General features: G+C 39.7%; 2 protein-coding genes across 12 annotated transcripts in view; both read left to right on the top strand.

Moving 5' to 3' along the window:
• Positions 1 to 23,906, top strand: part of tcf3b (transcription factor 3b) — a 28,155-nt gene extending 4,249 nt beyond the window's left edge. For 3 of the 11 annotated variants that reach the window (XM_029277029.2, XM_029277023.2, XM_029277024.2), the window contains 19 exons: positions 1,114 to 1,186; positions 6,423 to 6,496; positions 7,094 to 7,166; positions 7,662 to 7,702; positions 7,947 to 8,079; positions 8,982 to 9,028; positions 14,014 to 14,113; positions 14,205 to 14,305; positions 14,600 to 14,723; positions 14,856 to 14,914; positions 15,379 to 15,454; positions 15,974 to 16,035; positions 16,148 to 16,333; positions 16,999 to 17,110; positions 17,276 to 17,423; positions 17,743 to 17,796; positions 19,274 to 19,515; positions 19,633 to 19,784; positions 20,499 to 23,906. In XM_029277029.2, the coding sequence (XP_029132862.1) occupies positions 1,114 to 1,186; positions 6,423 to 6,496; positions 7,094 to 7,166; positions 7,662 to 7,702; positions 7,947 to 8,079; positions 8,982 to 9,028; positions 14,014 to 14,113; positions 14,205 to 14,305; positions 14,600 to 14,723; positions 14,856 to 14,914; positions 15,379 to 15,454; positions 15,974 to 16,035; positions 16,148 to 16,333; positions 16,999 to 17,110; positions 17,276 to 17,423; positions 17,743 to 17,796; positions 19,274 to 19,515; positions 19,633 to 19,778 (1,851 nt within the window). In that variant the 3' untranslated portion in view covers positions 19,779 to 19,784; positions 20,499 to 23,906. The remainder of the gene's footprint in view (positions 1 to 1,113; positions 1,187 to 6,422; positions 6,497 to 7,093; positions 7,167 to 7,661; positions 7,703 to 7,946; positions 8,080 to 8,981; positions 9,029 to 14,013; positions 14,114 to 14,204; positions 14,306 to 14,599; positions 14,724 to 14,855; positions 14,915 to 15,378; positions 15,455 to 15,973; positions 16,036 to 16,147; positions 16,334 to 16,998; positions 17,111 to 17,275; positions 17,424 to 17,742; positions 17,797 to 19,273; positions 19,516 to 19,632; positions 19,785 to 20,498) is intronic. The other 8 variants (XM_029277027.2, XM_065955924.1, XM_029277030.2 and 5 more) reach the window with 8 other exon arrangements.
• A 416-nt stretch (positions 23,907 to 24,322) lies between these two features.
• LOC114917140 (cytochrome b-c1 complex subunit 10) lies at positions 24,323 to 26,116 on the top strand. Its single transcript, XM_020632100.3, has 3 exons — positions 24,323 to 24,399; positions 25,149 to 25,288; positions 25,792 to 26,116. Exons 1-2 carry the CDS (start codon positions 24,338 to 24,340, stop codon positions 25,267 to 25,269), a joined length of 183 nt encoding a protein of 60 aa, XP_020487756.1. The 5' UTR covers positions 24,323 to 24,337; the 3' UTR covers positions 25,270 to 25,288; positions 25,792 to 26,116.
• The last annotated feature ends 157 nt before the right edge of the window (positions 26,117 to 26,273 follow it).

Here is a 26,273-nt window from a genome sequence, read left to right as displayed (position 1 = left end):
TGCTTTTCTTTTTTTGTCGCAAAGCTTTTGTTGAGCTTTACTCTCACATAAACATCTCAGACATCCAACAGAGCTGTGTTAGTTATTTTTCTTCTCTAAAACAAAATAACCTCCTTTTTTTTTTTTGTTGTTGTTGGTAGGGTTCCATCATAATGACTTGCTTTTCAGTTTTTGCAGCTCTGTTAATATAGGCCTACTCTCTGCCACACCATCGGTATTTAAAGGAAGCCGTTCCCCCTGAAAGAAAAACACTGCTTGTTGTGAAGGGGGTTAGTGGGAGGTTCTCATTAGACAGTTGGGTTGTGTTAGAAAAGCTCAGATTGATCAGCTGCCAATTTCTATCAGCAGATGTTCTGTCTAAATATGACATTGATAATTGGGTGAGAAACTGTCATACAATGTAGAAATATATTTCCTCCTCTTTGTTTAATTGCCAGCTAGAAACGCAAATGCTTGCTATGTAGGATGTTGAATAAAGCAAGGCTTTGACTGTTTAAGATATCTGAAACTAAATTTAATGTAGACAAAGATAATGCAGTCCAACAGTTTTAGACAACGACACACCCAGAAAAAATAAAAAACAAAGGGGAGACAGATCATATGCACAAGGCACAGATTGATTATGGTGTCTATGTAAGAAAAATGTACTGGACTGAAAACTTCCACAAAACAACTATTTAGCTAGTGTAAATATCCCTCAGTGGCTCGGTTATATCATGGCCTTAACAACAATTTTTTTAAATCTAAAATATGAAACTGAAATTAGAATTAAAACCCAAAACATTTCAGTCTATTTTAGGGGAGGGAGGGGTGGGGGCACAATAGTCCTCTGTATTTGAATTTTTTAGATGTAAGCAATTACTTGAGTTTTGAAATGTGGGGTTTGAAAATAAAGAATGTTTACAACTTAATGGTTTTTCTAGTGTGGTTTGAGATGGCACAAGAGGTGGAATCATACATTTTTAAGTAGTTTGTGGATGACTTTAGACTGTTTCAACACTGAAATGCCTGTCTAAACTACATGTATCTGGTTTATTAGAGGAAGTAGGATGTGTGAAGTGTGCAGTTATTTTCTTTTGTTAGTTACCATATCTTTACTCTTTTGTCTTGTAGATGTTCGCGCCTCCAGTTGCCAACGGGAAGAACAGGACAATGACACTCGCCAGCAGCCAGTTTGGTGGATCAGGTAGGCTTTTTGTAATTGTACCAGTTGTTGAGCATTTTTTTTCTGTAATAAACTACGTGACATACTACAGCATACTCCATGTCAGTTTATGCTATTCTACCTTTATTTGTATCTTTGAGAAATTAATTTCTCTTCACCGGTCAGTTTTTTTTTTTCTTCCTTTATTAACTATTGTAAAGTGGATGTAGTCAACCCCCTCCATCACCTGAATCCTTTGAGTGAGCTCCTCTCTCTTCCTGAATGTTATTAGTCGGTAGTGTTACTTTCATTCCTCTGTCACCCTGCCAACCTGGCGTGTGAAATCGAGTCACACTCCCTAGTGTTCCCCAGAGTGAGAACTTGGCCACTGAGGAACAAAGGCAAAAAAAGGGGCTTATGGACTTGAAACGACTCCCCCACCCTGAAGTGTAAAACACTCCTCCCCCAACACCGCGCTGGGCTCTTACCCCCACTGATCTGCAGGAAATGGCTTGAGTCTGAGACAATGTCCCTCACCCCCAGCTCGCAGCCTCTTAAACTGGCCCAGCATGCACTGAGTGGCCAGAGTGGAAGAGAGAGCTTGTTGAATAGAGGGATCGGCCCGTGGAAGGCAGGATTCTGTTTGTTTCTATTACAGCAGGCAATTACTAAGCAGTGAGGAGTTAATTCCTTCCCCCCTCATGTCCTAAAGTGTGGCCCTCGGTCATTGACACTCATTTTTATATGATAATTCAGGCCCTCCCATTTAACTTTGGGAGATCTGCAGGTACCCTCTAACAGCACATGGGAGTCAAAAAGTTAACATTTGTAAATTTGAGCTAGGGAGGTTATGGTAGACTGTGTCATTTTAAATCGCACACAACAGGGATTCCAGTCTATAATAAAACATAAACACAGACTGTTTATATGAGGGAAAACATAGCTAGAAAATTAGAGGTTCATTACTTATCTTTAGGTAATGCCTTAATTTGTCAGGACCTCCATTTGAACTCAACCAAAACAATTGCTTATTATTCAAAATTGGACGCTTTCAAGCCCAGGAAACCTATTTAATTTTAAACATTTAAGAGCACTGTCCATCGATGACGTAGGTGGCTTGTATATTCAGGGATCCAGCAGCGCGGGAACGGCAGTGAGCAGCCTATTGGCCCACCAGACCACCTCTATTCATCAACACAAAAGTGCTCAGAGGGGTGCTAATTGCATTAGGCGTCCTTCTCCCTTCCTCAGTGGCCACAGTGTGTGCGTGTGCGAGTAAGTGTGGGGAAGGGTGTGTCGGGTGGAGGGGAGAGGAAAGAGGAGAGGATTGGCAAGTAGTGAGGGATGTTTGAGAAGTAGGGGAGGCAGAGTGTGACGGTCTGTGGTGGGAGCTGGCCAAGCCTACAAGCCTTTAGGCAGGCGTCCCCTCTGTCACCTCTGCAGCTGCTGGCAACGTCTCCAACCCCCGTCACACACATAAACACACAAACACAGAAGACCCGACAGGAATTGCTACCCTAAGATCACAACAAACAGCATTGCGAATTTACACATGTGGTTTCCCCTGGTAGATTTCTTACAAACGATGCATTTGGCTTTTGCACTATGAGTTGTGTTTTTGCTCCCACTTGCAGTTTAGTGTCAAGTATTTCTCTGTGCATTGGTGGGCTGTAGTTGGAAAATCTAAGCCCTCACAAGAGAATATATCTCAGAGAGTGGCATCCTTCTTCAAATAAATTAGATGTTTTCAGAGACTGCAGCCCTGAGAAGGCTTTGTGGTTCAGAGAATAAATATTTTTCTGGCTTCTGGTTGTGAGCCCGTATTTGTTTTGCCTTGTGACTTTTATTTGAAGTACGTTCATACTAACCCAAAATCTAGATTGATATGTCAGAAGAAGAACTTGTGGTTTTAATGATTAAGCAAATGTCTGTTTACATTTCTCACTAGCATGTATGTTAAGTTAATAATTCAATAAGTTATCCATCCAAATGTTTTATTCCCATTTTCATCTCTTCAGTCCTATTGACTGAACTGGAATCACCTGAAAATGGCATGGAATTTGATATTGCGTTTGTAAGCAAGATTAAGAAAGAACAAGAGAAGATGTTGATTTATTTTTCCCCATAGCATCCGTCTTCTGTTACGAGCCAATACATTCTTACTTGCAGAAGCTGCATGCACAGTGGTCAGCTCCGTGACTACTGGTGGTAGTGGTGCAACAGACCACAAATGCACATACAAGCAGTACACCAAACATGAACTCCCTTTTTATTTATAAAGTTATTTCAAAAATCAGATTTCCAAAGTCTGTAATATAGGAATTACATAATTTTACTCAGTATTAGTAACCCCCCCCCCATCAGTTCATCAACCTCACAAAAACTCTTTTCAGTGAATTACCAAACAAGTTTGCCATGATGTAAAGAAGCACATTCTTTTTCTGATATGAGCTTTGACAGTGTTGAACACAACAAAAATATGCTTTTCATTTAGCGACCTGTGTGTGTGTGTGTGTGTGTGTGTCTGTGCACGGGCTGCACCTGCAGTGTGTGTTAGATGAAACACCAAAATGTATTGGTTTTTGGTCGAAGACAGTGCTCTGCAATGGAGTTTTTTCAGCTTCAGGCTGCAACGTTATAAACGTTAAGTTTCTAATGTCATATGCAGCCACCAGCTGATACCTGTTTGATTAACGCAGCCACAGTGAAATGAAACAGTCACCATGCAAATGTCAATGCTTTATGACCCATTTTTATTTGAGTCAACAAAAACACTTTCAGAAAGATATTTTTAAAAGACTGAATTGACTTCCTAGTTGTACAGTGGATCGATCCGCAGAGCCCATGCGGCCTAAACTGTATGGGTTGATTGTAACAGACCACGGGTCAGCTGTGATCTATTTTAACCCCTGACTGATGTGGAGATCAGACATACTTTATTGTAGAATAGTCATGTAAAGGAGAAATCTGGTGCTTTTGGTTTGGTTTGGTTTTCAGGTCACCTGGCTGACATTTCATATCCTGCGTTGTGAGTATCGTGCATGCACACATCGCAATAGTAATGGTAAAACAACATTTTGTTCAGTCCCCAGAAAATACCAAGGACAAAAAAAATCTGATATTTAAAGGATATTGTCGCATGTGATCTCCATGGTGAAACATTGTGGGTCATCTTACAAATAAATGTTTCATGACTTTATCATTTTGGGTTTCTGACTGTCTTTTTATGTTCACGTGACTGAGATGAACAACAACAAAGACAAACCTCTCTTTAGGTAGTTTGGCTCTCCTAGGCTGGCTGAGCGTCAGTGTCACCTCAGCAGCTCTCCACCTTGTTTTAATTGCCTCCGAGTTAATTACTCCAGTAAGTGTGAAACAATGTTGTCAGACTTCTCCTGCACAGCCGTGCTTTCACTCTATCCTCTGCACCCCCGCTGGCCAAATGGAAGCTGAATAAGTGGGTGAGTTGTGTTTTGAAAAGACTGTTAAGATTATGAAGTTACTCTGTAGGCCTACTCAGCACGGATAGTTTTTTTTACAGTAGCCCTTTTCCAACTGTGTTTCCGCATAGCGGCCGTAACCAAGATCAGACGTTATGACTTCCTTGTGCTTACATATTGTTAATGCGATAGCGTAATATTCTTGTTCCAGCGTGTGAAATCTCATTGTGTTTCGGGGACGCTGATCTCGTCTCCCTTCTATTGTTACCTTCGAAGACGATGCAGATGGGGTTCACTTCGTCCCCCCATTAGGCCTCCGCTACATTCAGATTGAAGGTGGAACGTCACAGGGACGTAAATAGTGCGACTTGAAACGGAGGGTCTAAATATGGCCAGAGGTAATGTGGGTACAAATCGAGTACCTGTTTTAAGATTGTATTATATGTAAAAAGTAATAAAAGCTGGTGTTTAACCTGAAATGTGGCTGAAGCTAGTGTCTTTAAGTGGAAAGAAAAAACAGTGAGTTTTCACTTCTAGTCTGTTTGTTGATTTTCTTCTCTAACAGGGATTTTTATTGGGCTAATTAGATGCCACTTTTTCTGGCATGAAGGTTTGTCTGAAACATCTTCATACAAGGTCTGTCATCTTTATTTAGCAGCAAGCCCTTCACCAATGTCCTGTGCCATTGGACATGGTTGACGGTGGTGCAGAGCTTTATTCGTGCTGTGGCCTTTCAGCAGGGCCGATCTGACAGTGAGCGAGGCTGATCTTTTGAGGTCCCCTCTCCTCCCTGCTCATCTGATTCTCCATGCCACTGGCATCGGCTCCATAGATCACTGCTGTCGCAGCGTATGTAGGTGCTTGCACCGCTCTGTTAGACTCATCACTCATTCTCACTCGTCAGCCAGGCGGCTGATCTCGCCCAGACCCCTCTCACTCTGCCATCCCTCTTGTTCCTCTCTGTCTCTCGCGCTCTCTCTCTCTCTCCCTCTCTCTCTCTCTCTCTCGTCTCCTTGCTTTCTCCTTCCACTCGCTCCCTCTCTTTGCTTTCTCACACACATTTTTTTAATTAGGCAAAAATCAAAGACTGAATATGAATATTCATAAGGCAACCACATTAATATGCACAATTATGCAAATCAGCATGCAATTAAGGCTCGTGTCTCCAGAGAGCCTGGATAGCATTAGTGCATAAGACAGGGAGAAGGGGATGATGGGGGTATTTTGGAGTTTTCTGCTTCACCAGTCTTTTGGCTGTGTTTTTCCTTTGTGCAACACATCGATTCTTTCTTTACCTAAAACATTGTGCTTCATGTTTTGGCTTTAAATATTTTGTTTAGTGTTATTTTAGATGTTTAGTTTAAATATGTCAAACTGACTGAGTAGAACTTTGTGTGGTTTAGATACATTAGATTAGGGATGTGGATAGTAAATTTGCTGCTGTTCAGTGACCGCAATCAACACTAATGGGAACCCTCACAAGTATTTGCTGTTTTTATTTTTTCGAAGTGGTGCATCGTTGCATCTTGAATGTGGCAGCAGCGCCTTTGATCAATAGTGATGCTTACTCCTGCAAGCCCATTGTGGCCACTTAAGGACATTTAATGTTAAGAGGAGGAGGTAGTGACAGGTTCCCTTGATATGATTCCAACATTAGATCATTTGTACATTTCTACAGTAACACATAGGATAATAATTATGTGCTTGAATTGAAAGGTTGAAATAGTCCTTCCTAGTAATAGTTTAGTTTTACCTGCTGTTTTGATTTCTATATCTTTGCATGAGACTAACTTACATACTCTTTAAATACCTGTCATTAACAATTTCTCTGTCCACAGCAATAGATGAGCGCAGCGGCTCAGGGTCTTGGGGATCGGCAGAACAGAACAGCCCCTCATTCAGCCAAGGACGGGTAAGATTTGAATACACACTTGCAGTCTTAAATCACATGTTATTTTAAGTTTTGAGATATTAGCCCTCACACCAGGTGCTTGGATATTGGCCCACCTTTTCACCCTACCAATGCAACAGCATAGCACTTTTTCATGCTGTGTGCCATGTTTGATTTGAAGTGGTAGTTTTACTTTCTACCTAATAACCTTGGCTCAGGATCCAGAATTGGCAAGCTTCTGGTAGCCCAGAACCTCTGTGGAGGCCCATCGGTAATGTCAGCTTCACATCCGCTGTAAATGTCTTGGCACAACTCAGTGTAAATACTAGAAACGGGGGATGAAAAAGATGCAGCAGGCTTTGATTACCACAAGTTGATAATTAAGAAAGTAGGTTTGAATCCTCTAAGCTAATGCAGATTTGTTTGGCATGGATCCTGTTAGAGAGAAAAGAGGGAGGGTAACCACTATGGCGAATAGGTGAGCCAGAAAGATAGGGTTGTACTTAGAGTGGTTATCATTTAGGTAGAGTTTGTTTTTTCTAGATTTTGAGATTTGAATTCAAATATTTTCTTTACCTAAAATTACTCATATTTTGGTGAATACCTTTGTTTCTGTAGGGCTACCCTGAGGGATCCCACTTCAGTGAGCATGAAGGCTTGTCCTCTCCATTCATCAGTTCAGGGATACCAGGTATGTTTTTTTCAACTTTCCTTTAACTGTTGTTAATTAATGACACTATGTGGTCATGTTAAAAAAGTTCAGTAACTAAGTTGGAATAACCATATAAATGTTATATATTAGTGCCAGTGGAAATATTATCTGTCACAGTCCAGTATGAAAATAGCCATGTTGAATCTGCCTGTTTTAACTTCCGTGCATACTTTATGACCAATTGTTTTCTCAGTGGTAAAATGTGTATGTGTCCACACGCATGTATGTGCATGTGTGTGTGCCTGTGTTCATTCGTTGAGTGATGGGGATGTGAGGGCACTGAAGCAGAAACCTTCCCTTGGGTTTCGTCTGGCAGGCGGCTTTATGCAGCTGAGCGTACTGAAAAAGGGGAGGGCATCTCTGGACTTTTTGTACTTGGGAAAACCTACTTTTCATTTGTTTTTCCATTGCGCTGTACATCTGATTGTTTTTACTTGCATTTACGTTATCTGAACTTCACTTTATTTCCTGCAGGTAAAACTGAGAGGCCACCATACCAGCCCTTTGGAAGCCAGGTATGTTTCCATTGAGCTGATAGCTTTTTGACAAGGTTACATCTATGTGTATATATGTGTGTTTTTAGAGAGCTGTTTAATGTAGTGTGTCTGTATAGAGGAAACCATGCTTTCTCACTTCTCTTTTCACGTTAAACACTTTGAATTAACTGTCTTCATTTCCTAAAAGCTGTTAGTATCTTGCTCTCTCACGCCCCTTCAGGTATTATAAGTAAAAGCCTTTTTCTTTATCTTCTTCTTCTAGCCTGGGTTTCTTCCTACTGACATAGCAATGCCCAGCCCTGATGCCATGTCTCCTTCAGGCCTAAAATCTGGCTCCCAGTTTTATCCATCATATCCAAACAACCCCAGGAGAAGGCCACCTGATGGAAGTATAGGTAAGAGAACTGGGCCAGTCATGGTGGAGTAACTAAGGCTGCCACTAATTATTATTTTTATATAATTTTAGGTCATTCTTTAGAGTATGGTTCAGATGATAAACTATTGAATGTCACAATTTTTCAAAGCCAAACTGTATTTCTTCAGATTGGTTCATATGACAAAGAGTCAAAAGACTCCATTATCCAAACATATTACATTCTTTAGCTAAACAAACATTTGAGAGCCAGGAAAGAGTCATTCTTTAGTATTTTATTAAGGAGTTGGGTTGAAGAATGATTTAGTGATTATCAAAATAGTTGTTGATTAAAGATTTATCAATTTACTCATTGAAAAAAGGCTTTTGTTTCAGTTCTATTGTTAACACTTCCCTCCACAATCGATGACCTCATAGGATCAGCGATCTGAAGATTATCTTTGAGTGTTAGGCGTTTTTTGTTTTTTTTCTCAACTTACTGAATATTTAAATTACACGGATGCATATGTTTATATTTGAAGGATTTGATTTTGGGCCTTTAAGCCTTTATTTATACAGAGCCGTTGATAGAGTAGGAAACCAGGGAGAGGGCATGGACTGACATGCAGGAAAGGAGCCGAGGTTCAGAGTTGAACCCAGACCGCCTGCTCAGACCACTACAGCCTCTGTTCATGTGCCTCTGCGAACTAACGACTAGGAACACCGTCGACCCAAAAGATACATATATTTTAGTGGCTATTACCATACCTCTACACTAATATGCACATGCAAATACATGGATTCAGTGTCTTCAGTGTTGTCTGTTATGTTTCCACCAGAGCACATGAAGGAACTGCACCTGAACTGATATAACATTGGCATATGTGTCCTTATATGTGTTTTTGTCTCTCACCTTTTTCTCTGTCTCTGTCTGCCTGAATGTAGAAACCCAGCCAAAGAAGATTCGGAAACCCCCTGGCCTGCCATCCTCGGTGAGAGCTTATTTCTGCTCGCCTTCACAGCTCACAGCCAGTCCTTACTCTCTCTCTGTCTCTCTATCATTCTCTCGCTCCCACACATTTGCCACACATAGAAACACACTGCATGTAGACGCTGCTATCCCCACTCTGCTTGAGCAGTTCTGTGACAGACGGGGGTAAAGACCCTCTGCTCAGTCAGACTCTGTGAGATGACAGTCAGGCAACTCGGGCCCCAGTAAACATCATGACTGTGGTTGTTTCTACACAACTCTCAAGTGGTTTCAAGTGGTGTTTAGGGTCTGGTTGTCATGTAGACAAGCAATTTTATAGGATTTAGAGATACTTTGTCAGGTCAAAAAATTGCCTTTTTCTGTGGCCCAATTTGTGCTGTACCTGTCTTAAGACGATGGATAATAATGGTTTACATGTTTCTGGCAGTCACTACATTTAGGGTTCCAAAACAGTTAGATTCCAGTGGTTTGTTTAAATGTATATCCCATTCAAAGTTGGCAACAAAATATGCTTATAGGTCTATTTGTCTCTTTCTTGATTTCTATAAAGCTATTTTCATTTTTTATAAGCAAAAGACAATGTAGAAACAATTAATGAAGTTGTTTGGCAAGACAGTTCATATAGTTAAAAGTCCTTCTTGGCGTCTTGGTTCTCAAATATTAGGCCATTTTGTATTCCTTGGAAATGTTTAGGCTTAGTTGGATGTCAAAATGTTGAATCCACCATCAAATCTGCTCCACAAAGTGAAATCAAACCCCCATCCAAGGCCAAAGCAGTATGAAGTGTCATATAGAGCTTTGATTTACTGTACCAAGTGTCACATTTTGTCAGTGGGCCCAGAATTCCCAGCAGCTGATGTGTGCGTGGATGATGGCAACCACACATAGCTGGAAACACAAGTCATCGTTGCATGCTTGATATATACAGGATCTCACTGTTAGTTTAGAAGAGCTAGACAAACTCTTGCCATTTAATTTGCTTAGTTTGAGTATTTTATTCTTTTATTACTATACAGTTTTAATTCCTGAAGATCATATATGAATCGCAGCTCATTTGCTGAATTTGACAACTGTTTAGTCTTGTAGTATAGCATTTTCTACACAACACTATCTTAATTTCCTCATCGCTTTGAACCATCAGATGCATGGCTTTCTAAGAGAGCAAACACGATATCTCAAGTTAGAGGAACCCGAGTGGGTCGTTGAGTGGGCGTGACTGTTTCTATTAGAGCCCAATCTTGCTGCCAGAGCTGCCACTGGATCATTTATATGAAATACTGCCAGTACACAAACATTTTCTGTAACCAAGTCCTCATGCTACTGTAGTTCTCAGATGTCAAGAGTGACCTCAAACATAAACTGGATATGGTATCTTTGCGTCTGCTCACTTCTGGCATCTGTCTTTCACAACTGCACCTTGAAGCTATAGAGGCAGAGTATAAGGTTTAACGTTTTTTTTTTTCCACCAGTTTGTGTAAATATTGGTTGTGCTTGGGAATTTTAGATTGTATAAGTGAAGGCCCCTTATCCTGCACTTGGCCTTGTCTTTGCCCCATGTTTTTATCATCTAAGTAAGTATTGAAAAACTTTGACACAGAAGAGTAAAATGAAAATTGACTCATGAGTATGCTGATATTTGTTTAATGCATGGATGAAGTAAATTCAAAGGATTTATATGGCTGACTGTCAGACTAGGTCCACAAGCCTTGGAAGTTTTGTTTGGCAGGAAAGGAAGTCTGGATCTTTCTTAGTGTGAGTTAAAGTTGCAGCGACTGTATCTTCTGCATTGATTAGGTGTGCGTTTATCAGATTCCCAAATAGTCATTAAGGAGACTGACCTGTGAACCTTCTACTTAGTTCAATTTTTGACCCCTTGTTTATCGCAGGAATTAAGAAATTAGCTTTTTTTTCCTTAAGTGTCCGTGCTGTCCTCCATCTGATGATGTTGTGAATCCTCAGAGTGTAGACATTCAGCCGTGGTAACTACTACATCACAAGCTGTTTTTACATATGAACTCCACTGCTCCTACAATTCTCCTGACCTGGCTGTACACATATGCACCTCACAGGTTCTCCTGAAGCAAAACAAGATATAAAAAAAGGACGGATGAAGCAACAGAGTCTGCTATATCATTCTAAAATGGGAACATTTGCCTTTATATGAATGTGAATGTGTACATAGTTCAACAGAGTTCACAGTTCAATAAAAGAGCAGAGAAGAACATACTGACGAACAGAAACCATAACGCAACAGTTTAATCACATGCATGGAGATCGTAGCGGTCGTGTTCATACAGTCTGTATCTGTCAACCTTTCACTGGTCACAGGATATAAACGGCACCACCCTCTCCCATTGGCTGGAGGTGAATTCTCCAGATAACATCCTGTTGTGTTCTCACATTAGCTTACAAAGACTTTATATTTAAAAAATACGAGGGGGCTGGCAGGAGAAACTCTGGGTAAAGTAAGAGTGAAAAATGTGACTGTTTGCGTTCACACATAAAGCTTCTCCTCCAAAAAAAAGTCAGGAGTTATTCAGGAGTTTTCTGCAAGTGTGAAAGCCCTAACAGAGGCTCTGTCTGGCCAAGGCTCGTTTCTCTTCCTCTCTGAACTCAATATTTTCCCGCAGTGTAAATGACGGCGGTGTGGTTTTTGTGCGAATTATGACATGTTTGTGTGGGTGAACCCCCCTCCCCCACTTCACCCAGCCCTCCGCCTACGCCTCACCACATGATGGCCTGGGTGGGCCTCCCCCTGTGAGTGACCCAGTTGTGAGGCGTGGTGCTTGCGAGGCCTCTTAGTCTCGTGTCTGAGCCCAGATTAATGACTGCCGATGATGATCCTGTGGTCTTACCTCCCTCCCACGCTCCCTCCCATCCTTTTACCACCTTGTCAACTTGTTTTTTCTTTTATCTACTTTTGTATGTTAAATCTTGTTCCTGAAAATTGGTTATTGGATGTATAACAGCCAAACTTCAAATGCCATTTTTCATCCCCTCGTGCTACTAGACTTATTTAAGTCACTAAAACCTGTTCACAAGATCCTTGCTCTTACCCTGTGAACTATCACCTCCTTTCACCTGAAAAAAAACATACAGCAGTTAGAAACTTCTCTTCTGCCCCCTAGTTGCCCAGTGGACTAATAACAAAGCTTAACTGAGTGAACAAAGTACTTTGAGGTTAGTTTGATGTTAATCTTCATCTACCTCCAACCCCTGCATCATCCGTTGTTTTTCTAATGGAGAGACCTTTACACAGTCATAACCCGAATTACATTAAACCCTTATTAGTGGAGGATTTTAGCCCAGAATCCCCTTTCTTCCTGAGGATACAATTATCCAGCTTCACCAGTCATTGTGTAGTTTTCTGTTCCCATCTAAAGCAGCAGGATTCACTCGACATTGTTCCTCATAAAACAACTCAAAGCCTATTGTTAAATGAAACCATCTCCATCATGTTTTCCCCTGAATTAACCGTGATCATTTTAAATCCCCTGTTTCCTTCACACTCCCCTGGCCATATCAAGCTTTGTTTAAGTCATTTAGATTACCTTCTCCTGTCCCCCCTCGACACCCCTTATCTCTCTTCCCATTTCATAAATCATCAGGGCCTTCATTTTTTCCTCTCAATCCTCCCCCTTGCCCCTTTACCACCCCTACCCACTGCAATCTCTCTCTTTCTCTCTCTCTCTCTCCCTCTTTTCTCGCTCTCTCACTCGCTGACTGGATCCCAGCCCCCATCGTTCTCCCTCTCTTCGCTCCCTCTCCTCAGCCCAGCTGCCTGTGGAGTTGGATGTGGTCCAGGAACAGGCAGATGGCTCTGTAATTAGAAGTGCATCTCTCCATTCCCTTTCCACTTCTCCCTGTTAAATCAAATTACAGAAAAAATCCCTTCTCTGGATTAGCATTCTTTGCAGCATAGCCTCCGTTCTCTCTCTCTTCCTCTTATCTGTCATGAACTACAGAGTAGAAGAGGAAAAGACAGACTGAGTTGTGGCTGATGGTGTGGGGAAACTGAGGGCTTCTCATGACCATATTCAGTTTGTAGCTTCAGAGGCAATAGATGTATGACACTTAAGGCAAGAGGTTTTTTTTCACCATATGTAGTGAATGTGTTTGGACTCTTTAAGATGCCAATATAAAATGTTCAATTTCATCAGAGCTGCTCTTTTTCATGTTTTTTCTAAAATCAAATCCTTTGTTGATTTCATAAACAATGTGTTAGTGCTAGTTTGAGGGTTTTGCTAGAGGACTGTATGTGTGTGTGTGTGTGTGTGTGTCTATGTATATGTTTGTGTGTATGCTTGTTTGTGTGCATATGTGTGTGTTGGCTCATCGAATGCATGGTATGTGTGCGAGTGGAGACTGAATGTGTTATAGGGAGGGGCTGCAGGCCAGGCAGTGCGATGTCACTAGGGTCCTGGGAGCTAGAGGAAGTGCTCACTGTGCACTGGGATTCATGCCGTCGCTGTGCCCAGCATGGCATGGCCGCTGTGTTCTCCCCCACAGGCAAAGACCCAACCTGCCTCCACAGCCCGCGGACTCCCTCTTGCCATCTTGTGGCTGTTTTGAAGCTAGTGTAACTAAATGGTTTCAAATGCAGGGCTTGACATTATATCTGGCGAGCAGAATGGAGCTTCCTGCTCAAGGCCTGTTGAAATACTAACTTAAAAAATAAAATAGGAATGACTTTTTATTCCCTTCTTGTGTGTACAAAAATCCGATCTGTTAATTTTCTTCATTTCTGGGGGTGAATTATTTTCCAAATCAAAAGTTATGTTACAATGGTGGGGCCAGTGATCTTGAAAATCGATTGGCATCGAGAGCCAGTGGAGAATTTGACTTAATGTCAACTCCTGAAATGCAAATAAAGGGAGCTTTCACCATTTAATTTCTCAGGACTACACGTAAAATATCCAGGTATTTTATTCGGTACTCATTGTAGAAATCACTGATCGACTGCTCATCGTCTGCATGTTTGTTTAGGTGTATGCCTCCACATCTGGTGACGAGTATTCCAGAGACAATGGAGGATATCCTGGTGCAAAGCCTGGAGCTGTCTACCCTGGCTCTTTCTATATGCAAGGTAACAATTCACATGTTATCACTCATATTAATTTATTCTTTCATCCTGTCTGTTTTTATGATTTCTGCTAATGTCTTTTTGCTTTTCTCAGAAGACCCTTGGTCCTCTTCTGGCTACTCTGCCATGCTGGGCAACTCTCCTCACATTGGGCAGCCGGGTTCCTTCTCTGCAATCAACCCACAGGACAGGATGGTGTGTTTAAAAGACCATTGTGGTCTTTTTTTATTGTGTCCTTTTTTCTATATAATGCTTCACATCATCGATTTTATGGTGGAACTCTTCAGTAGCACACATTTTGGCGTATGTTCTCCAAAAGTGTCTGTGCCTTTTATTCCAATAAAACTGCATTTCATCGATTATATAATTTACATTGTAGATTTCACAGAGGTTTATGATAAAACTTTCTAAATGCATTTGTCACATTTTGTTTAATTTCTCTGTGTAGGGTTTATGTTCCTTATAATGCTACTTGTATCCCCTCTCCAGAAGCGTCATCCCCTGCCTCTGTCCCCACAGAACTATCCTCTGCATGGCAGTGAAGTCAATGGCTTCCACTCGGCCCCCACCACCTACAACCACACACCTGCCATCAACGGAGAAAGCATCATGGGTAGGCAACCCTTAAATTGAATCAAAAAAGTATCGTAGTATTTTCTGTTAACTCCCTTGTTCATAAGATTATTCACTTCTGAAAATAATTAACGGGTCATCTGACTGTCATTATTTATTTTTGTCTCTGCAGCCAACCGAGGCACCACAGCTGGCAGTTCAGGAGACGAAATTGGGAAGGCTCTTGCTTCAGTGGGTTATTTATTTATTTTTTGGTTTAGTGATGGGCAACAAAACAATTACAAATATTTTCTGTTTTAAATATCTGTTTTTACGACGTAAAAATCTGAAGTGTGTGAAATTTAAGGGGGCGGCAGAGAAGTGTGGGTTAATTTCCAGAGTAATGCGAGTGTGCCCTTGAGCAAGTCACCCAACAGCTCAGGGGTGCCCCCTACAACCCCCCCCCAGAGTGTGACTGTGGCAGAACTCATCCTTCAGTGGTTAAGCATTATTGTAAAATATGCTTAGGACAAATGCCAATCAGGGCAAAAAAGTGCAAATGAAAAAAGTCTCATAATATTTCTAAAGTAACATGCCATAAAAACTTTTTATCAAACAAGATGTCATATTTCCCAGCACTAGTCTGAACCATGCTTTCTAATGCAAATGGAACTTCAAAGCAGTGCAATAATTTAATGTTTTTTTTTATCCATCAGATATACCCGTCGGACCACAATAGTAATAACTTCTCCTCGGCTCCATCTACTCCTGGATCCCCTCAGGCAATTGCAGGTAAAGTTCGATTCCAGCATAAAGATAATTTAAGTGTCAGATTGTCCTATCACCTAGTAATGTGCCATTTTAAACAATATCAAGAAATCTGTAGTTTCATGAATTCATTACTTATCTTTAAAAATCCTAGTCTGTATTGGAACCCGTGACAGTTTGGTACTAGCTTTTGGATGTTTTTTTTCCTGTCAGCTCTAACGTCTCAAATCTTCTTTTTTCAGATCATAACGTTGTTAAACTAAATTTGGTTGTTTTTATCATCCGGGTTGTCTCTCATGCAACCACAGATTTTTTTATTTCAATTTTAGGCACACATTCACTTCATCAGTCCAATTTATTGAACTTGTTTTGTTTGATTGCAACCTTGTTTTTGGCACACAAAAATGAATCAGTTGAAATTGCTGGATCAAAAATTATCCTCTGCATCGTTGATGTTCCTTAGCACATAAACGAGTATGCAGCTCCATCTGCTGTAAATTTAAGGACTTCAATTCTAAAATATCCCAATATTTCTCTCTGCAGGAGCTCAGTCTCAGTGGCAAAGACCCACAACACCTAATTATGAAGGGCAACCACACACACTGGTATGTTCAAACATTCTTCTGCTACAACAAAGTTTATTTTTACAACAATATTTTCTGTTATTTGTGCTTTAAAAATAAACTCACTTTAAAGTCATTACATTTATTTATGTAGCAAAGTAAAATGGAGGACCGTTTGGAAGAGGCCATCCATGTACTGCGTAGCCATGCTGTGGGCCAGGGCCTAGAGGGCGCCGACATGCACAGCCTGCTGTCCTCTGTACACAACGGGGGCCTCGGTGGCCTCTCTCCAGCTTTCCCCAATGCCAGTCTTGCCCTCAGTAACAGACATCCTGCTATGGTGAGTCATCTACTCTGCTCAAATTGTGTTTCAAGAGACTTTTGACAGTGGGGGACATCAACATGAGGCAAACAGAAGTGTTCTGTTGTGTTTTTGGTGAGCTTATTCTCATACATAATAACTATCAATCTGAGTTAAGGGACGTCCCTGCTCATTTCATCAGGCAAGAGACTGTCAACTTTAAAATACACAAAGAATATGTTAAAATATCCAAAACATGTCAACACACTTCACCTAATTGAATGTGATGACTTATGGTTGACTACTAACAATGATTTTATACTTTACATGTAAATGACATCTTGTTACCTTTTTTTATTTTTTATTTTTATAAATTTGTTTTCTGTTCCAGTAACGAAGAACACAAACTACTACTGAGAAACAGCACGTCAAAATTTATTATTCAAACAATATTTTGTTCCATCTGCTGGTCAAAAGTGAAACTGCAAGCATTTCATTATAAATAGTATTTTTTGATGTTCATGTTTAGTGAGTTCCGTTTTTAAATACCTCATTCAGGAAATTGAATATGTACTACAAATACGGGATTTAACGTGTTTTTTTTTTTTATCTCACAAGTTACTCTAGTAAGAAAAGGCCATTTTGTTCGAGGAAAGTTTTTGCTGTTTTTCCCTTCTGTAATGCACGTTATGGTTCTTCATCAGCAGGGAGGGAAACACGAGGAGCCCACTGGTCTTCCTCCCAGTAGCACTTTGCTGCTCGGTCATCATGCATCCGGACCAACGCCGTCAGTCGGCCAACCAGAAGGCTTTACCAGTAAGTCCTACCAAATAGGTTTTCACTTGTAAAAGACCTTGTCATTTCATACTTTAATCATCTCTGCTTAATTTTAGTCTTCCAAATTCATCAGTTGTAATATATCTCTTACGTAGGCCTAAGTGCAATTTAACAAGATCCTCCTGTCTATGTGTTTGTCCTTAGGTCTCCCTGGTGGTATGGCTCGCTCCACACACTCCTCCAGCAGCTCAGACATCAAAAGAGAAGACAAAGAGGATGATGAGAATTCATCTGTTGCTGACAAATCAGAAGATGAAAAGAAGGACTCCAAGGTAGCGCGTAGTCGAACAAGGTAAGGCTTTCCTGACTATGTTTTCTAATCTTGACCTTTGGCTTGTTTTTAGCACAAACTTGTACAACATATTTTATACTGTCAATTTTACACATTTCATCCCACAAAGGTGGATATTGTCTGGACATAATTGCAAATTTTGAAAATATAATGGAACCTATTAAAGATAGGTCTGCGGTTAGGTTCAACATATCAGCTTTGAAATTAAAATTGTATTCACGTTAGTCATCTCCACTGTCCTATGTGTCCCATTGATGCCCAGACTTTGTTAGGTATTTAACACTGTTGAAATCCCCCTCCCTTCATGTCACGTTTTCAGAAAGGAGGCGTTTACCCTCCAGATGCTCTCTAGCCTTACAGACCACAAAGATGAGTAAGTTTCTCCAATAGATAATCCATTTCTTGTGCTTTGTGAGCCCACTCAAAGTACCTGTTAATGCACCTGGGCTCACTAAAAGCGCATGTATGTGGAACAAAAGTCTGCTTTTTGATTTGTAGGAACTTTATAAAATGCTATCATAATCTGAATTTTATTAATCATTGAATTTCCATATTTCTGTTCTTTTGCTACAAAGAACATAAAAGCCTTTACTCATAACAAACGGGTTCATTTGGAAACCATGAAATATAACAGACTGCGATACTGCTACAATGCAGTAACGAAGCTCAGCTGTCATCACATCTTTGTACATTCATATTGTTTCGCGACGGCGTACTATATGTGTTCCATTGTGTGGATTCACATTGTGTTTCGATGTTGAGGAAGTGTGGCAGAGCACGGCAACGGCACAGCGGGAGCGCTTCGTATACACAAAGTCTGACATGAATAAACACACAGTGCCACACTCCTCCGCTGGCTCAGAAGATCCAGTCTCGCCCCTGTAACGCATGTTGCTACCTCCGAAAGACGTCCCCCCCCATAACACCTTTGTGACATTCATATTGAAGGCAAAACGACACAGGGACGTAAATATCCCACCTTGAAATGAAAGTCTGCGAATTAAAAAAAAATCATTAGCACTCTTTGAAGAGTTGTGGCGCTGAAGCTACAGCCCGTTATGCAGTCCCCTCTTGAAGAACACAAACAATGCACTTACAGCTCTGTATACTTAGTTAGGTGAATGCATCTATTTTGGTCAGATTACATTTTCTTTATATACATTTGAACTGGGATATGCTGCTTTTTTGATAGTTTATTTTAGCATTATGCAAGTCTTATGAGTGTGAAACTTTTGACACTGTGTGTGTACATTCAGTACAAAGCTCACCAGTGGATAGTCTGTCCCTACTTTTGATACTAAATTTAAAGGTCAGTAGAATCAACATTCAAACTGGTCCACTTCTCCTGGGCTCATCACCACCAGAAGCGCACGCCCACTGCAGGACTTCATGTGTACATTTACTGTTTGTACACTGCAAGCTACCTGAGAATATAACATTTGATGTAAATGAGGAGCAGGTTATTTGTCAAGCTAGCAAAAGCTAATTGCCCTCATCACATGGCCGGTTTGAATGTCATCCAATTGCTGAATTGTAACCACTCCTGACCATTCCTGTGCGCTGTCAGTGGCTGGGGGAAATGTTTTAAGTCAACCAAAACATCAAAATACAGGCAGAGGACAGGATCTCTGCAGAAACAGTCACCATCACACATGTACGGTGGCCCATAAGTGATGATTGATGGACATTACTTTTCTAGATTTACTTTTTTAGGAAAGAGCTACTGACTCTGCCTCTGAACAGCTAAATGCTAGCCATAATGTAGCATGGACTCTTAAAATACCTGATGGTATGTATTGAAATGTTGTCTTGCCTTTAAAATAATTATTTTTTTCTATTTTCATTTTGAGTAGTCAAGATGAGGAGGAAGATGATGAAGATCTTCCTCCTGAGGTGAAGATGGAACGTGAGAAAGAACGGCGAGTGGCTAACAATGCCAGAGAGCGTCTGAGAGTACGGGACATCAACGAGGCATTTAAGGAGCTTGGAAGGATGTGCCAGCTGCACCTCAGCCATGACAAACCTCAGACCAAACTTCTAATCCTGCATCAAGCCGTCAATGTCATCCTCAATTTAGAACAACAAGTCAGAGGTCAGTCTGCAGCACATCAATGATGGAAGACACAGTTATGTTTTACCTCCACTAAATCAACAGTTTGTCATTCTCTTATACTGAGCCCGTTCTTTATGTTCTTCCTTTTTTTGTTAGAGCGTAACCTTAACCCCAAGGCAGCATGTCTAAAACGCCGTGAGGAGGAGAAGGTGTCTGGGGTGGTGGGTGAAGCACCCATGCAGCTTTCAGGAGGCCATCCCAGTATGGGAGGAGATGGCCACAACCCAGTTGGCCACATGTAACACCAGGTAGGCCTTGAACATCGACAACTTTCATTAATCAAAAACTATTAATAAAAGGGTTTTCCTGTGGGAATGTTGTAGTTGATTGTTCTTGTCCACGCTATAACAGATGAGCAACTAGTGTATCTGATAACATAGAAGTCAGGCAACTTGTATTGTCAGAGCTGGGCACACATCCTTTAATCCGTTACTCCATAATCATCAGCGACATTTTTTTTTAAACATGCATGATTATTTGAAAATTGATTATTGAAATCTTTAAAGCTAGAGACATTGGCAATGTTCGTTGCAGCTTGTAAACACAACATTCAAACTGAAAGGAACGTAACTGATGGATTACTATTGACTCTAACGTCTTTGTTAACAAATCACATTTTTGATTAACTGTGCTCCCCTCTGTGTTGTGTCATCATATATATTGGTTCGTCATTTCCTACTTGAATCCAACTTTGGAGTGGAGTAGTCTCCACTTACGACTGAAATCATGATCATGTTATAGTTCAGTTTAAAAACAATGTTATACCTCGCAACAAAGCCAAATTATTTTTAAGAAGAGGGAAAAGGATTTCATGAAAATCTTAAGGACTATAACTTAAACATGGAATATTCTGCTTTGTGAAAGTCAGTGGTCTTAGTATTCGTAATTCATAGTCTTTGATAATGTTTTGGTTAAATGAACGAAAACTAAATCATATTGTATGTGATCCTTCCTTTATCCAGATCCAGTGGTGTTTCCTTGGCTGTCAGAGGACGTGGCCTTAACAGATTTCTTCCACCCATTATTCTCAGTGTGTGTGTGTATATGTGGACATGTCTGTGTATTGTCCGTTCAAGTTTCAAGATGCACATTCACACACTCGTACACACATGCATACTGCCAAAACTGACACAGCCTGTTTGTCACACTCCCAACCATGACTACAAGCTCAAATGTGAAGAACTTTTTTTTTAGTTTTGCTTTGTTTTATACATGTAAAATCCTTTTTTTCTTCTTGGTTTCCACAAGATGATGGAACTCCGGAGTACTTTTTTGTCCTGCCACAAATTGGGACTTCACACACTGCCGAGAGGTGCTCTTGTCAAAGGAAGGAGACCTAAACAAACACAAATTGAATCAAGGATTTGTGCCTAATTGTTACATGTTTTCTATTTGACATTTAAGCAAATTGCTTGACATGTGAGGAACATTTATTGTGAGGGATTGCTCATTTGTATGAGCAATTATTTTTTAATGTATGTCATTCCCAGCGTGATGGTACAGTCTTACATATGTTATGTAACCAAGCCAATAGTTGAAGTTGAATTGTCTAAATTCGCTGACCTTGCCTTGATCTTATCAGAAGATGTTTGAGGAAGGTGAAAGAAAGGACACAAGGGAAAGGTCAAAGTTTTGACAGTCCAAAAGTCCACAATCTGGACACTGGAAAAAAAGTCCTTTATAAAAAACACATGAATTATCAGAGTTGAATCTGTCAACAACAAAACTGTTCTTCCTATTAGTTGACCACAAAATTTCAGACTTACTCCAGTAAGCCCCTGTCATAGGTTCAGGTTTTTGTACTGTGTTATGTACTAAGGCATAGGTGGAAAAGACAAAGCACAGTTTTGTAGGTTCAAGCTGGAAGAAAAGTGTCGATCTGTGTTGCATTTCAGTCCCTGAAAGTCGTGTTAAAAAAGCCATTGGAGACACTTGCTAAGTGATCAACACCACTTAGTGCTCTTACTTTCTTTAAATGGTTTACTGTCAATGCCAGCAGACTTTACAGCTCAAGTTTTTCCCCTTTATTGATTTTCTGTAAAAGACAAAAAAAACTCTGAGGACTGTTAAAGTCCCTCCATCAAAAGGAATCCAGTTTGTTTGAAGCAGACGAGCCTTTGTGTACCGGGCTTTCTTTTCCTAAATGAGCATTCCCACTGAATAACAGCCCCTCACCTTCCTCGTGAGTAAGTCTGTTCTCAAGTTTCTTACCGAGAGAAGTGTGACGTGTAAATTCACTTCATACATTACTCTGATACGTTTCATTTTTCAAAATTAAATATATATAAGAATATATATTTTTTGTTAGTCTATACATTGTAGATTTTTTACATAAATGGCAATATTAGTTTGAAGTTTAGAGTGTATTGTAGATGAGCTGAATAAGGGGATATTTGACATAAAAATTAAATTGTTCAAAAATTAACTCAAAATTGAAACAGAATTGCAGAGGACTTGCAGCATCAGATGAAAAAAGAAAATGTTGAAAGTGTTTGGTGTATCCTTTATTCCAGTTTAAGTTGTAATGCTTATCAGCTACCCAGATGAACTTTTTTCTTTCCATTTGGGGGTATGTGGACGGTGTCTGTGCCATGGTCCTGTTGAGGTATTCTTGCTTAAGCAGTGTGGCACAGAAGAAAAATGTGGGAAGGGATTTTTGTCTCTAACAGTAATTATGCAACTGGTTTTTGAATGTAGCTACCATACAAATGTGGATCCCCTTCATTTTTTTCCTTTTTTTTTTTTCTTCAGTACAGTATAATAGTTTTCATTTCACCTTTTTTCTAATGTCTGCCCACAACTAAGTGGCTCTCAGTGTGCAGCTCACTTTGTAGTCGCCTGCACATTTATTTCAGAGGCAGACGTCGGTATTTGGGTGTAAGGTAATGGATAATATGGAGAACAAAACAGTGTTATCGTGATGTTATTCCCATGTCATGTCATGTTGTGAATGGTTTTTCCCAACATGTAATCACAAATGGGAGGGAGAGCATTTTGTGTTAAATTTCTACAAAGAAAAAAGAGATGAAGAAAAAGACCTATACAAATCAATAGTGTGGCCTTTTCATTCTCAAGACTTAACATGATGGGAGAGTGATACCTTATCAGTGCCTGAACTTGTATTTTTCATTTAAGACAGTTTTATTTTGTGAACCATATCATTTCATTTATCATGGAGATTAAAGAGGTACTTGTTCATTCCCCCACCCTTCCTTCTCCTAATGCTTTTTTCAATTTTCAGGAAGAAGTTAAAATGGTATAAAGAGATTTTCTTTCAGTGTATCTAGTTAAATAAATAAATGTTATGTAGATCTTGTTTAGTTTTTATTCGTTTTTTTTTCTTTCTAATTATTCAACTGGATTATATTGTCCAAACTGCTGTTTTAGTTAAGGTCATGGGTCCAGATCACAAGTTTTCTTTCTATCTGCCCTATATTGCAAAATCGGATGACATTAAGGGGTTCAAGAGATACTGCTTGTAGCTCTGATTGTCTGCTTTTGATGCACATTAACATGTTTCAGTGTATGTATCAATTTCAATGTAGGGAGTTTTATTTTATGTCTTAGCTGGAGCCTCTAAAGACTTGGAGCATTTGACATTTCTGTTCACCAGAGTGCAAGCCCTTTGTTGCAGTGACTTACAGTATATATAGTCTCCAGTGAAACTTTTCACCTCTGACCTTGCCTCTTCCAGCTCTTTGATAGCGTCAACAGTAACTATTAGTAAGATGTTCTGATCAGTTCTTTCAGAGTTGAATTTGAAGTTTTACTTTTATTATTACAAGATCATTTAGTTTACTGAATATTGCAGATTTGTTCCAAGGGGAAAAAAATGACTATGTCATTCAGTATGTATGAAGATCCCATTAGCTTAAAAGCTACATACTCTACTACATTTTTGGGGAACCCTATTTCTTAACAAAAGTCCCAATATTGACATTTTAAAATTTGCGGATAGAAAATTGAATTCTGCAAGAGCACATAATGTTAACAGTTGAAGGTTTTGAAGTTGTTTTGGGAAAAGAAAGCAGTAAAAAAAACAAAAAAAAAACATGCTTTCAACAACTGTTATCTTTGTTGAATTTAAAGGGGAGCGAATTTTGAGTGTTAAACACATTCACAGGTAAAGAGCCTGACATCTTGGTGTGAGGACTCTGTTGACCCCCTGCAGGGTCTTCAGTGCCTCGCTCAATCTCATCTTCTTCTTTTTTTATATATATAAATATATATAGTTGAGAACTGTCCTGTATATAACAGTAATGTAGCAATAAATGTGCCATTTTTAATAACAGATTATACCTTTTCCAATGTCTGGCTTTTGAAATTGTATACATAAAAGGAAAAATAAAGGAAAACATTGTAATAAAGGGTTTACTTGTAGTTTGGAAAGTGAATTTGTTCATATTTTCCTTTGCTGGTTGAAGGTCAAGAACAGATGCATTATTGACCTGCTTATGGTTATGCAACCAAGCAAAGCACAGGCCTACTACATTTGAGATATGAGAATGATTCCGGATATTTACATTTCGTAAATTTAACACTTGCGGGTCTGACGTATTGGATGTAACTGTATGGTTGCCAAAGACAGAGTGTACATATTTTTAAACGCTGTTTAAGTACTTAAAATGTTAGAAACTAATAAGACCTTTGAAATGGTGGCCTGAGACGACCCTGAGCCTTTGCACGCAGTCTCGTTTGTTATTTTTAACAGGCATAAGAAGAGGCAGCCCCTGGGTCCTAAACAGCCATCTGCGATCAAACATTGCATGGCGTAAAGAACTACAACTGAGAGAAGGTCAGGATGGTCCAGAAAATACTTAATAACTTAATTGGCAGCAAGTATGTTGGTATCTTACGGGCGTGGTAAGTTAAATCACTAACCAAGGCAGAGTATCGGGAAGCAAACATTCTGTAAACACTTTGTTTATGTTTGAAATGACGTTGTTTTCGTGTCTGTGTCCTTCTGTGACCGCTTGGCGCACAAGCTAGCTTTAGCTTAGCCTGCTTGTTTATATCTTATTGACTCAGCTGGCATGGCCTGTTAAATGTATTTAACTGAACAACTAGGTGTTCAAGGACGAGTTTCACATGTAATCAGCATAGATTCGTATTGAAAGTAGAACGATATCTTAATAGGGTTGAAGACTGACTTTTAATTTAATCTTATAAAGATTAAATTCGTGTGCCTGTCTTAAATTCTGATGACAGACAAACAGGCCTACGCCCATTCACTTACTTTATACACTGGAGCCTGTCGTGTTGTTTGATTTTGAGATGTTTTACTGATCTATTTTTTTATCAGCCTGCAACATTTAAGCATAACTTAGTTACATTTATCATTTTCTCTCTCAAAAGTTGCTTTATGATTAATTATAGTGTTTTGTCTGGAACCATTACCACTGTCAGTAATAAATATTAGAATTAGCACTTGTGATTGATTTATCTGTTTATGAGTCAGTGCTTTAAAATTGAAACAGCCTAATCAGATAACATAACCCCCCCCCACACACACACACACACACACACACACACACACCCCTCATCGTTGAGTAATAAACTGATTCTTTACTTCTTCTGTCTTATTTACTAATCTCTGTGTTTATTCCATCAAGGGTACCAAACATGGTCGCCTGGGGAACAGTTGGTGGAGTGGCCCTCATTCACTTCACAGACTGGAGGTTGTTTCTTGACTATGTGCCATACGTTAAAGGGAAGTTCGAAGAGGATGAGTAAAGTCTTGCAGGACTCGATTGTGAGTTTATTATCATTATGACAAACTGTTGTGTCACTGAGGTTTTTATTCTCACACTGTTTGTTTGCAATGTGAAGTTGGGTTGCGCTTTTGCTTCAGCAGCACTTATATTCTTATTTTAAGATGCCGGGGGGTGGTGGGGGGTGCAGGCCATACCAGGTGTAAGAACCTAGCCTGTTGTTCAAACTCTAGTCATGTCTTTGCACAGGTAACCCCATACTAAAGGTTAGAATGCCTGATATTTTAAAACATGCAGGTATTACCAACCTAGGCCAACTTCAGGCTGGGATTAGTAGTCGCAGAGATCAAGCTGATCTTTGAAGCTATTCATTTAACAACTGTGCAGGTGTATTTAAAAAAAATTGTTTCTAGGAAAAATGGGGTCAGTATGATAACTACACCACTTCAAGCAAGAAATTCAAGCAAGAAGGATGTGCTGTATACACATTTAAACAGATGTATGTATCTTTTTAGTAATGAATGGGCTGTGTGTTTGCCTACAGGACCAGATCTTGGGAAAAGGCACATAGGTGGATTGCTTTCACAACGCAAGCTTAAGGGGGATGCCATGGCTCAGCAATCAGTCGCTGCTGGCTTGTTAGGAGTTTGGACTACGGGATGCACTCTGTATAAAAGCTGTTCTTGATCCAGTATTATTTAATGTGAATAAAACTACAATTTACCCAAATGTGTCCAGTTATTCAAAAAAACAAATTCAAACTATTTTAATGTGTTGTTAAAATTGCTGGGGATGGGTATTTTAAATATTTTGTGATGAAAACTTTATATTCCATTCGTTTGTATCTGTAATGCTTTCTTTTCTTCTTTTTTTTAAATAAATGTTGGAAATTCTGTTAAATTCATAGTAAAGCGCCATAAAGTATATTTCATATTTGCCAACTGATTAAGATGCATGTACTGTAAAAGTAGTGTGAAATAAAATTTATATTTAACAAAATGCATATGTCAATTATGGGAAAAACGT

The sequence above is a fragment of the Labrus bergylta genome, chromosome 6 (genome assembly GCF_963930695.1).
Source record: "Labrus bergylta chromosome 6, fLabBer1.1, whole genome shotgun sequence".
Classification (NCBI taxonomy): domain Eukaryota; kingdom Metazoa; phylum Chordata; class Actinopteri; order Labriformes; family Labridae; genus Labrus; species Labrus bergylta.
This window is presented reverse-complemented; position numbering and strand designations above follow the sequence as displayed.

Bases quoted from the DNA above. Each gene is read 5' to 3' on its own strand.
- LOC114917140 (XM_020632100.3), top strand. From the start codon at position 24,338: ATGGTCCAGAAAATACTTAATAACTTAATTGGCAGCAAGTATGTTGGT. The intron at 24,400-25,148 runs GTAAGTTAAATC...TATTCCATCAAG, and splicing joins GTTGGTATCTTACGGGCGTG to GGTACCAAACATGGTCGCCT.